Here is a 16,665-nt window from a genome sequence, read left to right as displayed (position 1 = left end):
CTTGCAGAAAAGCTATAAAAAAAGCTCAAAGGAGAAATTAGGACTGACAGTGTTAAACACTGAAACAGGTCAAAATATTTTTCCTAGAAACAAGCTCTGTAATTTCAAAAGAAATCCATTTCAGAGAACTGGTAAAAAGGCTTGGCCACTGGAACAGGCTTCCCAGGGGAGTGGTCACAGCACCAAAGTTGATAGAGTTCAAGAAGCTTTTGGACAACGCTCTCAGGCACATGGTGTGACTTTTGGGGTATCCTGTGCAGGGCCAGGAGATGGATTCAATGATCCTTGTGATCCCTTCCAACTGTGTGCATGTTTGTAAAAAACATAACCAGTTCCCACACATCAGGGTGTAAGTAAAAAATGTAGGAGTCTGTTGTTCTGTGATTTTGGGATGCTTGGTTTCTTATTTCTTCTAAGCAGCATTTCAGGAGGACAGTGGGCATGGCTGAAAATGAAACTCCACAGAACAAGAGAGAATTTTCAATGGTTTGTGGGGGAAGCCATCTAAAGCCTAAACAAATTCACAGGCCGTCAGTTAAAAGCCTAAAACAAATTCACAGGCTGTCAATTAATTCATCTGCTTCTCAGTAATGCAAAATAAAAACTACAACAAGGCAATTCTGGTTTTCACAAGTAAGAATAAAAAAGCCCCACAACCACAATAAAAATGTCCCCCAACAATGTGCAAATCATAGGCACATTCATGGGAACAGTCAACATCTAGCACCCATAAGGGAGACAAGATTACGGGTGGTGAAAGAATTCACTCAAAGAATTTACTCGCATTCTTTTGAAAAAAACAATTACTTTCAGGATATTGGAGATTAAGACTACATTAAACTGGTATAAATATTTACAGAATATTTATTAGTCATGTTGCATGAACAGGCTTCACACTTGAGTAACCTTCAAGCCCTTCTTCATCATTTGTTTGCAATTTCAGTTTAAGAAAAATCACTTCCTGTCAGTAACTAAAATGCAATTCAATCTGGTGCACCCTTGCTGGATAAGATCTTTTCTCCTCTTTTCGGCTAATAAGTAAGGGTCTGCTGAGCTACTTCAATCCCAATTTCTTCCCATGCCCTTTCAAATATATGACAAATGAGTCAGTCTCTGGTGAAATGTCCATTTTTTGTTATCTCCCCAAGACTTTGCACTCACACAGCATTAATCCTGCCTGTACTCTTCCTGCTCCCAAGTCACTGCATTACAAGCCAGAAAACATTAGAGCTTCCACATTATTACAAACATACCATTGGTATGTCAGAAGCATAAGTACATCAAGTCAGAGCCTAGATTCTTGAACAGGACTATGAAAAAATGAACAGGGACCACCTCAGCAGAGTGCCAGGGTACTTGACACTTGCAAACAACTTAGAAGGACACTCTTCTGAGAGCAGGCTCTGCATAAATCTCCAAGTGTGAGCAACAAATGAAAGTAACATTTAGAAAGGATGAAGAGGGCATGCTCACTCATGGAGATGTATATGGAATATCTCAGTGCTCTCCAAGATCCCAGCACTGGGGTATTTTGTAGTTTAAAAACAATGTGCCTTCTCTTTTTATTAAGACAAATTATTTCATTGGAAAATCTGTAATGAAAATGTGCTGAATAACATGGTGTCATTAAATATGAAGTGTGGAAAAACTTTAAGCCTGACTTAAAACATCATAAAAGTACTATAAAAATATGTTATAATTTCAAAACTTAGTACACCTTCAAATTCATTTGAAAAAAATGCAGAGCACCTGTATTTCAAAAAGTTAAAGCTGGAACCCAAGTATCTTAGGAACCAAAGTCATAATTTAATTTTCAAACATTATATTTAGGAGTTCTGGCTCAAATAAGCTCAAGTATTTCACAGTCAAGCAGCAGCCAAGCCTTACAGGAAACAATTCTATGGCAGCAGCTAATTGCTCAGCATCAAAAGGCTGTCTCTGACATTTCTAAATATGCAATAATACAGCAATAGATAAAGGCAGGAGTAGAGAAGGGAAAGAAAAGTGATCCAACAGCAGCATCTTGGTTTTGCCATGGCTCCATCCTAACATTAAGCCTATGAAATGTTTTGCTCCTTTTCTGAACTAAACTTACTGTTTATTCTAAGATGTTTTTAATTTTTCTATTTTCATGCTAAACTGTAACTTCTTACTGAGCTTCTGCCTGCCTCTATGCACAGCCTCAACTGAAAAGGAGGGCTCAGCCTTACATAGCTGCTTTTTAAGCTATGTAAGTTTATTATTATAGATACAGGAGAGAAGTAGATTGCACTTGAAACAGATGTTGAAAAAAGCATCAGTTTAAATGCAATACACCTGTGACAAAAGCACATACAATGTTTTATTTTTACAGCAAAACCGGGTGTGCGTGTGTTGTTCACAGCAAGTGAAGGCAAGTAATGGAGAAAAACGTAAGATGAATGGTTCTTTCCCAATGAAAATCTACACAGACCAAGTCTTTGTGTGCAGTTAATCAATTCCAGAGCCTTTTCCTTGGGTAACAGGATACCAGTTAAGAAACTCAGCCAAAATAAACTGCTTCTGCATTTTGGGAATAGACCAGAATTATGAGTGTGGTTTGACATCTCCATCACAAATACTTTATTACTGCCCTGCCAGGCAACATTAGCTTTCACCACATAGCCACATAAATAGGCCAGAAAATCTCTGTGCTATGAATGCTCTGGTACTGAATAGGTCAGGCAGTTCAACCTCCTGATTCCTGCTCTTAGAAGAAATAGAGGTGAAAGGCCATAAACTCTTTTTTTCCTGATGACATACAGAAGAGTGTGCATATTTAAAAGGACAAATCTAGGAAGAGAAGTGACATTTCTATTCAACATCTCTGTATCTATTACTGTAAGAAGGTTATTATAAATGAAAAGGTCAATGCAGAACTATTATTTTACATTATTTATTTCATACATTGCAGGATAGTTGTGTGACTTCTTTTTTTTTTTTTGTGGACAGCAGTAGAGAGAAGCAGCAGTAAACACTATGAATTATTCCCTAGAAATTAGGAGGGTGAATAAAGGGCAAACTTGGATTCTTTGCTTACTTGTCATTGTAAAAATTCCTCTAATTCAGCAGTTCACTGGAAAGGTTTGCTAAAGAATGCCTTCCAGTATGGAAACGTGATGGGGCCAGGATTGACATGAGCAGGGGAGACACAGAATGCCAAGTGACTGTACAAAGAGTAAAGCTTTACTGTAAGCCAATCACCAAATGCCACTTGCTATGTCTTATTGAGAAAGACAGAAACAGATTACATTAAGACTGGAGCTAAGCTCTGACAAGAAAGCACTTTTTAAACTTTGTTATGAGGTGTGCCAGTGCTGTTGAGCAGCAGCTATTTCTGCAAACTAACAAAATGTTAAAGACATCTGGAGTAGTCCTGTCACAGGGTAGGACACTAGCCAATGACAGAAGCACAGGAATTCCCAATATATAATGGAAACAGTCAGAGGGACACTGCTATGCAAAACTAGAGAAATACACAGGGGGAAATAAAGCAGCTCAGCAGAAAAATGAACACTAATTCATAGGTAGATAATAACCAGAAGATGCATGAAAGGACAGGTTTATAAAACTGCAGGGATCAGCTCAGAGGAGAAACTTGAGGCACCACAAACACAACATCTGACAACAGTCAATTTTTGAAGGAGTAACTCTTTTTCAGCTTTTCTATGTTCTTTTTGTTATAATATTTGCTAAATATCTGTTAAGTCAGTTTTAGAAGCTGAAATACTAGTGAAACTCACCTTCTTTATCCTAAATCTACACTTCACAGAAATAATATGCAAAATACTGAAACTCAGCAAGCAAAAATAGAGATCATCCTGTTACAGGTTTCCATCTGGGTGGTAACTATGAGCTACTTCAGTTATTTCCCAGGTCAGAAACTCTGACCAGGCCAAATGCTTATAAAGCTGATGATTTTCTCAAGAGCCATAAGTAGAAGATCTTTGCATTAGCTCTCCTGTTAGCCTTCAGGATATTTATGAGGAAATAATATGAAGTCACTCAGATTTTCTGCTTTTAAAATAAGATGGAAATTCAGGTAATCCTGAAAAGGAGTACCTGTTGCCATGAGAAAAGATGAAAGCCTCTAATTTGACCTGTTCATTCCCATACCAATGATGGAAAAACTCCTGGAAAGATAAATACAAATAGAGTATTTAGATCTACCTAATGAGTATCCTGAACCATGGAACACTCTCAAACTGCTGGAGCAAGCAACATCTTATTCAGGATTGAAATGCTATTTCCCACAAATACAGCAACTGTAAACAGGAAGGATAACCATCTTGCTTATGTACCCATACTTAAAACTGCTTTCATTTCCAAAAGAAATGCTCTAGCCATTTGGCACTGCAGAAGATAACTTACTGAGATCCAAAACTTCCAGTGTTTACTACTAGTCAAGTCTGTTAGTGCTTCACATAGCAAAATTAATAGCTTTAAGTAACTAACAGCAGCCCAACCTTGTCAGCATACATTTTCTAAGTTATTTAAAGCTTGCAGCATAATTAACCTACTCATAAGCCACGGGAAAAGTTCCTTTATTCTGTGAAAGAGCTAAGTTAACATCCTCATTTGAATTTACACATGAAAGCATTAAAGTACATCCAAGACATAAAAGTTTGTCATTTCAGGATTGCATTCCCAGCAGACAAGTTTGTGGTTTATCAGCTTACATGACTGCTTACATGATTTGTTTCCTTAGAATTGTGCTATGCTTTTTTTTAGCATGAAGAGTGAAGAACTAGCAGGAGACTGTCTTGCTCTAAAGCCAAATGCAATGTGTCCAGCCTATCCCCCCTATCTCCTACAGATGCTTATCTTCATTTAAATTTTTGAAGTGACAGAGTTGCCACCTGACACACCCCTGCTGGTTGCTCAGATATCTATCAGCATTTTCAGAATACAGGCAACATTGTTCATATACAATGTAAGTTCTTCTCAGCTGGGATACTTACCCTTCCTGAACAAGTTTTGCCCTTCAATATTAACAATGTAGTCCTGAAATTTATTCCAAAGTTGCAGTATTAACAAAGTCTTACCTTTAGGTACAAACCCTGCTCTAGTTCTCCATGTTTAGTTTTGGTTTTCCTGTTGATTTCTACTAAATTCCAGGATACTCTTAGAATAAATTTGGACAGAGAGAATAAACTTCCTCATGCAGCTTTATAAAGGCAAGAGTTTAAGTGAAATATTATGTGAAAGTACATCAATGGGAATTGACAGCTATCTCAAAGTATAAGAGCACTGAGAGTTCACTTAACCTCATTTCAAAGTCCTTATTTTGACAGAAATATTTTTCTAGCTCTCAGCCTACACTGCCATTCCAATCTGTATTTAAGTAATGTGTATCTCTGGTACAATGCTAGACATACACTCCCCAAATATATCTACAATCATATAGAAATGTAGTGATAATGTACATTTCAATCAAGAATTTTTAACACTGCATTGTTTGTGCAGCTCATTTAGAAATTCTCCTCAATTAACTGTTATAGAGCTAAAGATTATTGAGCAGAACATTTATACCTGCACAGGCAAACAAACATATTGAGCATAATGAAATTCTAAAGAGATACCCTATGAGGCACCTTGCTCTGTCAGCAACGTTCTCTGCAATTGTAAAAGGAAAAGAAGTCTAGTACCCAGTATTGCTTTCTAAGTATGAGTCTAATCCTGAATCAGTTGCTATGCTTGTAGTTTCAATGGGAAAATACAGGAAATATTTTCCCAAGACACCTTTGTAATGAAGAAAAAAAAAATCATCACATCTAGCAACAAAGCTCAGATAAGAGCAGCTGGAACTTTGTCAGCTCATGCCTAGAAATTTCAGTGTGTTTGACAGTCTACCTTCTTGTACTTACATTTTATTTCAGTGTAAAGGTGTAAAAATCCTACATGACTAACAGATGGATTATTCTATTTTCTGAAGTGCCTTTTCACTATGGAGAGTACTATGAGGGTTCTTTCAAGAAAGAGGGGCATAAGCTGTGTGTCAGACTGTTTTTAAGACATGGACTAGGAAAGTTCTGCTGAGGAACTCCCTTTTCACCCTTTTTATGAAGCACCATTTCTTGTGGCAGACAGCCCTTTGCTAAGGGATATATATTTGATTTTCTTCTGCCAGTGACAACTACAGACAACAATAAAGTGTTTCAGTATTTTTTTGCTTAGTGTGTTGCCCACTCCAGCATTCCTCTTTAGTCTCAAGAGGGTAGAATCTATAATCTAGATCTGTTTTCTTTGTGTCACAATGAGTGGAAAAGGTGAATAATTAAAGAATTCACAGCTTCAGGTAAAACAACATCAATCTCACAGAGTCTGACACTACCAGACAGCCTTGGTGAGCAGGTGTGCCCTAACAAATCTCTCTGCTTCTGTTCCAAAGCCAATAATCTTGAGGAATTGCAACATGAAATACACCTGCATCTCCAAAAAGCCATCTAATATAGCAAAGATGAGTACCATGCTCAGAAAAAGATGCTTTCATAAACATCAGCCTGACCTACATATTTCAAGAAAAGAAAACTAGGAAAAGTGACTTCCTTTTAAATTCTGATGTCTTTTGATACTTCCAATCAATATTTTTGTCATAGTTACAACACCATTATCGTGTGTATCATGTAAAAGAGACCAAAGTGCTGTTTTTCTTCAGCTATACTGTAACTTGAAAAAGTAGTCAGCTTCACTAGCTCTGCAGCAAAATACTTTCCAGAGCCATATTCCATGAACGACAACAGAGCAATATGTCAAACTTTTGTAGCTGAAGTTAAAAAAGTTTCCTTTTAGAAGAGCTGTCCCTGCTTCTGTTCCTCAGAGACTTAATCTAAGCAATAAGATATTTTCAAAAGTGCATGAAAAAAGCCAAACAATAATCAAAACATTGTATTATCTTTCTTTTTCCTACTGCTCACTGGAATATGAAAAACCACTGTATCTCTGTAAATCCCTTCAAAGGTGGTGTTTTAATCTCTGAGGTTACATTTTCCTTGGAGGAGTGGTGAAACAAATGGGAACAGGCACTAAACACCCACAAATTCAGGGTGGACTTGGTGGCCAACTGTCTTTTTTTCTTCTTATCAGATCTATATTAACTAAATGCTGAACCACCAGAAATTCCAGTACAATAAAAGCATATGGATCACAGATGTAAGCAGACAAAGGATTTTTAGAAAGGAAAACAGCAGAAAGTAAAATGGTAGCTACTCAGAGTCAGAAACATATCTAAAGTAGAGCCTTCTGATATGTGTCTAATTTTGCTGCTGTCAACAGAAAAGCATCATTCAAAACTGCTCCATTTAATCTTTGTAGAGAATTTCCACTATTTTTAAACTTTTAGTCCATTTATAAGCTGGATACAATCCTTCTAAGCATTCATATGGCTTCCACCATTATGGGATTCAGCATTTTGGCACATCACTGGAATGGCAAAGGATATAATAATTTCTCCCACATTAGAGAAAATCCATTCCCTGGAGAATCATTTGTGCCTGTGGTTTGATGACAGCCAGATCTTGCATCTTAAAGCTACATGCCTGTGTCTCACAAAGTTTTCCACTTCAACCATTTCACTGTAGCTCCTCATTGCACTGGATTGCTTTTCTACAGTCAGTCTATATGAACTTCTAATCTGAGACCAAGGCTCTTCCTTTGGAAGCACTGACTATCCTGGAGTCAGCAAAAAGAAACCTTCCTAAGGTGCACAGCATCAGAAGGATGAACCCTCCTCTTGCTCCAAAATTACAGAGGATGAGCTTATTGAACTAACCTAAAAGGTTTGTTTGAGTATGTTTTATCTCATGTTTAGGCTTGGTATTTCCCTATTGTCTGACAACATCTGTCCCCATCTTTTCATCAGTGTATGTCAGTGCTGATATTGGCAATGATCACTGGAGGAAGATCTGTTTGCCAGGCTCTATACTGCACCCATTCCAGGTGGGAGTGGATTGCTCTGAGGATGCTTCAAATGTTTGCAAAGAGCAGTATATGTGTCTGGATGCTCCCTAACAAAGCTGTAGACTTTGTACTACTTGTTCAGTGGGTAATGAACTTGGTAATCGAGTCAAACTACAATAACCATAATTTTTGAGTTGAATAAAGGACATTATCACACAAACTTACTGCAAGATTCTAAAGACTAAGCTATAAGCAAAACTGCATGTTTTAAAGTAGACTTACACAGCTGGTCCTCAGGGCATGAAAAGCCTTCTGGGTTGTAAATCTGCTGATGCATGAGGTTAATGGATATCCAGGCTAGCTTAGTACAAATAAGCACTCCTCTGAAAGCAGAGTCCTGTCTCTGTTGTTGGTACCTCAGGAATCTCATCACAGTAGTGTCACCCTTACCATTTTCATTTTCCTGACACATACTGTACATTCCAGACTTACAGGAAAAACAAAGGTAATGTGTAATGTCTTTGCTCTCTCTGCGTCACGTGAATAAGACAAAATTTACTAAGTCTCAAATCTACAGGTAAAATAGTAGCAACAATTCCAGTGTTGGTTTTGTTTGTCTGTCTCAAATATTCCTAAATATTCTCTGGAATCTATATTGCTTGAATAAAGTTTGTACTTAACAGAGGTCCTTAAACACAAGGAAAAATTATGAAAGAATAAATGACAGAGAATTTAAATTTAAAACCCCCAGCACTTTGGGGTAGTAATTTCCTAAACAACCTAATTCTATTTAATTCTATTTAGCAGTTGCTTATATGCCCCCTCCATACAGCTCCATGAGGAATGAACTAGGACATTTGTTGCAAAAGTATTTTCCAGTATTCTTAATTAGTCAATTATTTCATCAAAATTTTCAAATAATTTTCCTAATCTGCTAGGATATTGTTTGAACAACATAAAAATAAAGTAAAATTTCCAACAGAGCTTCCAAAAATAGCAAGTGTTGCCCAATTGTACTGGCTTTATAGATAAAATATGGCCAAAGCTTTGAGACAAGTATTGGAAAGGGTTTTCAGAAGCAAGTAATCAATGCTGACACAATGCCCCTTTGTTTTCCTCACATGACTATTATTTAAATGTCCAAAATTATTTTAGTTAATTAATAATTATTTTAATTATTTTATTTAATTATTTTAAAACAATAATTCCATTTGTGTTATATACAGTGCACTGGAAATTAGGCAGTGGGGTTTTTGTTTTGTATAAACAAGAAATCTTAAAAGTGTTCCACAAAGTTTCAAGATTGCAGTAAAATACCTCTATCAGTCTGGAAAGGAAGTTGCCTTCACTAGCAGCCTGCAATAAGCCAGTCCAGTGCACACAAACTTACAAACTACAGGAGTTTCAGACTGTTGAGCAACAATTTATTTTAGTTTAAAATCAATGCAGATCTTTTGAACTACATAATCTCTTCCTGGGAGTGATATATATTCAGATGAAGGTTATTTGTAAATTACTTTCAGAAAATTCTCAGCCTTGGCACAGAACTTATCATAACCAAAATAACAGAAGTCTTATTTGGAAGACACAGGTGACAAAATGCATAATGAGTCAATAATTTTTAGTCAGAAATAAGAGGTCAGAAAGAAAAGGTACAAGGCCATGAGAATTATATGTTGAAATAGTTACTGATTAAGCTAGACCAACAACATTTAACTTTTAAGACGCACTAGGATTGTCTTTTACCCTTATTCTTTTTTCCCTTAGTAGTTTTACTAGCAGTATTTTATGGAATGCTTTAGATTCATCTCAAAATATTCAATTGTGCCACTGTTGACATCCTAAATATCACAGACACCACCAATTAAAAAAAAAAAACCCAACTTATCAGAAACCTGTATTTCCTACCAGAGTATCAGTAAAGTTGTCATTACCTAAAACCAGCAGAATGCATGCACCTTATATCACTACAGATTTTACTGATTTAATTTTATTATATGAACACATATGCATTACAAGATCTAATGTATTCTTACACATGACCTCAGCATAAAATACTTCCACTGTCAGTAAATCAGCTGATTTAAGATAAATTGGAATCTATAATTTAGCACCCTTCAAGAAAAAGAAAAATACGGAGAAATTACCTTAGGCAAGAAAATAAGTTAAATATTAATGGATCTGTACTTAACTAGGACATACAGCTAACACATGGGGGAGGAGAGGGCTGGGAGAAAATTAGTCTTTTAGTTTAGCACTCATATTTCAGCCATCTGTAGATATCCCATTAAATTTACCATGAACATTTGAAATGGCTAAACATACATATTGAAAATTAAAATTCTACACTATAAGGAATGGCCTAATTAAATTTTCTTATAAATTAAAAAAATATAGTAGCAAATGGATAGTACATCTCAAACTAATAAGTAGGAGACAAATTTTGAAATCCAGACCCATCTGGAAGGGTTTACAGTGAGAGACAATTTGTGACAACAGTATTTAAAGAAATCACAGAGCCTCATTTATGATAACTCTCTGACTTATACAACTGTGAACTCAGCCTCACCTGCTTAGTACCATATCCTAGACTACTGCTAACCTCTGTGAACTCTGCAGTTGTGGAGACTGCAACACTTAAGAAGACCTTTTAAATTCTCCTCCAAACTTCATTCTCTCCGTCAGTTCTTCTGAATAAGAACTTCTGTTTAAATGAATTACTGAATTGCAGACATGGGAGTTCAAATAGAGCTCACTAAATCTTTAATTAGCCCAGGAATTACCCCAAAGTTAGAGTTATCTAAAGAAAAGCCACACATTTAAAACAGTGTCAAACTGTTACCTAAGACTTGTATAACATTAGTAAGATACTGAGCAGGAGAGAGGGAATTAATGCAAGAACATAAGCATGTTCTGAGTGCACCAGCCTTCCTACTTGTGTCACTACAAAGTAAAACACACCTTTCAGGTGACATGGCTTACTCAGTTCAAATGCATTCTGCTGTCTCACGAGGTACTTGCTCAGAAGGAAGCTCCAAACTTCATGGTTAACTGCAATGTATTTTTGTAAGGTACCAGTTTGTATGGATAGGTTAATCACCTCCTACTGAGCAAAGATCAGAATATCTGCACAATGATCATGCAGACTCTGATACAGTTTTGAAAATTGTTCTGCAAGCTTTAAATTTCAAATGGAAATATTTAACAGAGTAATTCCAATGGCTTCCTATATTGCTTTCCCTAATCCTTTTACATTAATTACTTCCACAGTACAAGTTTAATTATGTTTGAAAGGAACAGGCTAATACCAGGACCAAAGAGGAAAAGGACTGTTCAGAATTGTACTCAATTTATTTAAAAATTCATATAAACTGATTGTGTCTGTATGTGGCATGACTACGAACAGCTGCTTCTGAATGGGTTTAAAAAGTTCTAAATTTCACAACAGAATACTCCAATCTTCACCTGGAAATAACAATCCTACTGCATTCTTGCTGATGACAGCAAAAGACTTCAACTAACCACAATAAATTGCAGTTAAGATCCACACACTCTGGCAGTGAATTTGCCTAAACCTAAGCACATATTTAGAAACACACTGGGGAAGACAGAAAAAAGGAAGAAACAGTATTTTCTGTACCTGGCAAGTCTGAAAAAAGGAGAATGCACTCATTGAATCCATTAGCCAGAAGACGATCCCTCAGCTGCTGAAGTATGGCAACTCCAATACAGAATGGGAAGGAGGAATTTCCAAGCAATAATGTATCCCACAAGTGAAAAATTTTGTGCAAAGGAAAGACATCTGTATAATCAATAAGCACAATAAATAAAACTCTATAAGCATACACACACAATAACAGGGTTAATGAGTTCCCTATGTACTTCTTTCCTCTCCCATCTTGAGTGATTTCTTTTTTATTTGGGAGCAAAGAGGACTCAACCTGTTCAGGATAATTTTTGTGTTCATATGCAGTTTGATTATTCTGTAAATAACAGTTTTTCTTAATGAATACTTGGAAGCACGTGGGTTTTCACATTTCAAGTATGTCAAGAATTAGGCAATTTATTTTTCTTTTAGCACAGTACAATTACATATTAAGGCATACATATGAGTTTTTCACAATAAGACGACATTAATGAGTTAACCAATATGATTGACTACTTACAATTAGACAAAAAAAATGAACAGAGTAAAGAAAAAAAAGGCAGAATAAAAGAAAGACAAGGAAAAAGGCCTACTAAAAATAGCAAGATTTTATATATAAAGCTGAAGGTGGCTGTCTTAAAATATGCTATCTTCCAACGAAATAGTTCTAAGACTTTATTGTACTTGATTGCTTAAGGAAAACATCTTGGTTTCCCAAATGTGGAGATTCTCATGAAAGGTAGAGAAACAGGGACAACTGCAAGAGCCAGTGCTTTACAGTCAAAATCTTTAGAAAATGCAATCAAGAATCTCACATTAAGTTCTCTGATATTTCATCAGAGAAATAATCTATCAGCTCTTTTCATTCTGCCACTTCTTTGAAAATTTAAATTCAACATCTGCCAATGTTGATACGACATGAAAAAAATCACAGATTTTTGAGAAAAAAAGTTTTTAAATTGCTTTCTGGACTTGATTTGTTAACTTTCTTCTCTTTAATTAAAACCCACCAAATTAGAAAGCTCTTCTTTTTTCCTAATATACATGCACAAATACAGTAAACTAGTTCTACCAGAATAACAGTGTGTCAATGTGCAACAAAATTATTATTATCTTCAAAAACAAAGTCACTCTCTTTCTTACATTATTTGAGTGATGGCAGGGGATGGTGGTGTGGTTTGGTTTTGCTTTTTAACTATTATTACATCTTTTTCCAGTAGATAACAGCTTCCTCTGAACACACCCTAAATACTGCATGTGTAAAATAATCCATTCAATAATAACAGCAACAACATACAATAATCTAACAATAACAACAACTCAAAACCACAAGAGAAATACTAATTATTACCAAATCAGGGCAGAAAGTTAGTGACAGGCACTGCTGAGTTTTCCACTGTTGAGTTTTCCACAACATATCCTTGCAAATTATAAGCATCCTAACTAAATGCTGGACCTATCATACCAATTAAGAAAGGCTTTAGCTGACAAAGTGGGAAAAATTAAGCTTAAGAAATGTAAGAACATTTAATCAGAGGAAAAAAAAGCATACTCACGTGTAAACATTGTAAGAAACCAAGGAATTGCATAAAGCTGCCAAAGGTGGTGATGGGGAAAAGAAGACAAAAAAAAAGTTTTAAGAACTCAAGTTGTCTATGACAATTGCCAACTACATCAAAAATTGCCTATTTTGCAAGAATTCAGTTAGAAAGGAAAATAACTGCAGTGGCAGATCTATCACACAACTCTTAGCCCGTCAGAAACTTTTATCATCACCAAATTTTTCAAATTATTAGTTTGTAACACTGCATTGAAAACAGTAAAATAAAAAATCACCACCCTTAATAGGCTGATTTGCAAAATATAACCTTCAAAGTCTTAAAGAACTCAAAAACCTGCTCTGCTAAACTGTTGAAATTCTCAATAATATAAGCAAAAATTAGCCAAGGATGCCTGAAAAAGCATAAACCAATTTGATTTAATATATCTTTTTGACTAATATATCTTTTTGACTGGAAGAAAACGGTTTGATAGAAATAACTAAAAGTTCAAATCATGATTTTCACGAGAAAAAATAACCACCTCTGCCTTTTTCTGCTATGCTGGTATTTATAAAAATGCATACTTGCCAGTGAAGCAATTGAGGACAGTTTCATTCTCAGTAAATGCTCAGGAACACCCAAGCATTCCTGCAGTTCCACTGTGACCGTTTTGGGGCAGTGTCACCCGAAGGTGCCCTGCTTCAGCACTTACACCCCTACGAGATTGGGCTGCTGCAACGGCTACAGGAAACCTTCAATGCCTGCACACTGTCATACTCAAGACATCATACAGAGAAAGAGCTAAACATTTATGACACATTAAGAACTTCTAATTTTTCAGTGAAGCCTTTAGCAAGGCAAAGGCAAGAGAATCTATTTTCTTAAGACATCAAACTGTGCAGAAAGTTTCCATAAATTAAGAATGCAAGAGCGAGACGATCATTGTTAAATTTTACTCAGCTGCATGGCTCATGTGCTATGAAGATTTACAGTTAAACATAAAGCTTAATATATTACTTTTTAACTCGTAAAAAGTGCAAATTAATCCTTCCATTGAGCTTTTCCTGGAAGTAAACAAATGAGGAGCAGAAAATATAATTGATATTATGTTAATAAATTACTTCTTATTCCATAAAGTCTGAACTGGGTTATGGCTCTGACTAAATGATCTGCACATTTGCTGAAAACCTTCTTAGCACAGCTCTAAATTATATTCCTGTGCCTTCATCTGAGTGCCTGAGATCTGAACCAAACTGCTCCTAAACTAAGGAAAGTTCAAGGACCTGTTCACCACTTTTAAAATTTGGCAGGCTTTTATGAAGCTTGACCCCCAATCCATCAATTGATCTTAAGCATCCAAAATCCAAACCAAATCAATTCCTACCATCATATTAAATCTTATAATACAATCACACTATTTCCTTGAGTATATCTATGTCATGTTTTAAATAGATGGCATTCTAAGAATAGTAACATATCCTGTTCCCTGAAATATCCCCTGCATTGGTTGTATCAGCTAATACCTGTTTATCTGTTTGTTTATGTGCAATATCTTGCTTCCCATGCAGCAAGAAAACAAGCCTAGTGTCCTGAGGCTCCTCTTTGCTTGAAGGTACATATTATGTAAACCATTCAACCATTATTTCCTTGGTATTTAAAAGCAATTATTTCCTCCATTTCATATATATGATCACGAGGAAAATCACTGCTTTGCTCTAAACCATCCTTACCAAACCTATCAGCAGTGACATGAAAAGTAGGTCAAACAATTCAAGTAGAAGGTGTAAGGCGAGCTTTTACTGAAGGGAGTTTTTCCTCTGACTTTAACGAAAATAATAATGCTTTAGGACAAGGAGGTGTTGGTACGGCCGAAGAGGTTACCGATGCTATTGCAAGCAAGGAAGGGGAAGGCACAGCCCGGGCACTGAAAGGGAAGGAGGAGCCGCTCTGAGCCCGGACAGGGCTCGGGACGCGCCGGGGAGCGGGGCCGCGCACAGCGCTAGGGAATGGCGCCCTCCAGCGGCCGCCGCCCGCAACAGCAGCGCCCGCGCCTCCGCCACAAGGAGCTCCAGGAAAAGGGGATTTCAACCCTCCAGTGCTGAACCCTGAAACCTCCGGGGGCTCTGGTTTTACCGGACACTTAACTCTCCCGAGCTGAGAAGTACGCCTAATGTGTAATAAGAGTACCATCTGAACTGCTGGAACAGCCTGAGAATAAGCCACATTTAAAAAGAGCCTGTAAAACCAACACATCGTTTTTTAGACAGCTCCTCGAGAGGAGCCACAATTTTAATTTTGCTTTGCATCACAGAGTAATGCCACCCATGTTCTGCCTTTCCTCTCCTTGCTTACTAATAGCATTCGTAACTTCTTCAGGCTTACAAACACCTCCTTGTTTTAAATCATTGTATTTGTTAAAATCAGAGGAAAAACTGCATTAATAAGTTATACAGAAAAAGTATAACGTCTTTTCTGTATATACTTTAGCTGTACCATATATTTCAGTTTATATGAGGTGCCAAATCCAAAGATAAAGAGGTTTGGGGTTTTTTTTCTCCTATTAAATGCCTGTTTCATTTCTTTCCTGTTTGATGTACATGTGAAACAATGTTGTCCAACAATAAGCAGAATTTTATTTTGCTGAGTTGTTCTAACAACTGTTCCAACTTCTGCTTTTTGCTTTAATTTTCAGTTCTTAATACAACCTAATTTTTTGTTTTCTACAGCTTCTTCAGGGGAAGAGGTGGAGAGGGAAATGCTGAGCTCTTCTCCCTGGATCCAGAGACAGGATATATTGGAATAGTTCAAAGCTGCACCAGGGGAGATTTAAATTGCACATTAGGAAGCCTTTCTTTACCAAGAAGGGGGAAACACTGGAAGAAGCTTCCTAGAGAGGTGATTGATGCCCCAAGGCTGCCAGTGTTTAAGAGGCATTTGGAGAATGCCCTTAACAGCACCCTTTAATTCAGCCCTGAGGTGGCCAGGCAGGACTACAGGAGCCTTGTGGGCCCCTTCCAAAGGAAATTGTTTATTCTACAAACTCCCAATCTTTCACCTTCCTGCTCCACATTTGAAATACAAACACATGTACTTAGTTTCAATCCTATATGGTGCCTAGACAACCATATATTTAAAGGCTTCAGAAAGGTGCCAAAGATAAGGCAAACTGAATCAAATTTTTAATATAAGATTCTACCCACCTATATGTACCTACACAAACAAAATTTGAAGAATGATCACTTTCTTCACAAGATAAAAATATCCGCAATTCATTTTCAGGTAATTGTGTAACAGAACAAACAGAGAAAATACTTCAAGGGCAGGATTTTTAAGATGCAGCCCTATTACTGACACCTCGTGCATATCACCAAAACCAAGCTAAGGTATCTCTTCAGCACAATGATTTTAAGGAACTGCAATCAGTTTGCCTTCTATGTTAGTGGATAGAAACCAACTGTGTCTACCTTCCATAATTCACAGCTGAAAGTGCTTTAGAGTAATTTATGGCAATGGCTGCACTTTTAGCAACATTGTACGCTTTGTTTTTCTTCATTTTCTTCT

General features: G+C 36.7%; 1 protein-coding gene across 1 annotated transcript in view; it reads right to left on the bottom strand.

The window, feature by feature from the left end:
* Window positions 1-16,665, bottom strand: part of TBCK (TBC1 domain containing kinase) — an 88,479-nt gene that overhangs the window by 29,783 nt on the left and 42,031 nt on the right. Inside the window, exons 22-23 of the mRNA XM_054632835.2 lie at window positions 13,120-13,156; window positions 11,558-11,719 (exon numbers count right to left, since the gene is read on the bottom strand). Coding sequence (XP_054488810.2) covers window positions 11,558-11,719; window positions 13,120-13,156 — 199 coding nt within the window. The remainder of the gene's footprint in view (window positions 1-11,557; window positions 11,720-13,119; window positions 13,157-16,665) is intronic.

The sequence above is a fragment of the Agelaius phoeniceus genome, chromosome 4, assembly GCF_051311805.1.
Source record: "Agelaius phoeniceus isolate bAgePho1 chromosome 4, bAgePho1.hap1, whole genome shotgun sequence".
In the NCBI taxonomy this organism is placed as follows: domain Eukaryota; kingdom Metazoa; phylum Chordata; class Aves; order Passeriformes; family Icteridae; genus Agelaius; species Agelaius phoeniceus.
This window is presented reverse-complemented; position numbering and strand designations above follow the sequence as displayed.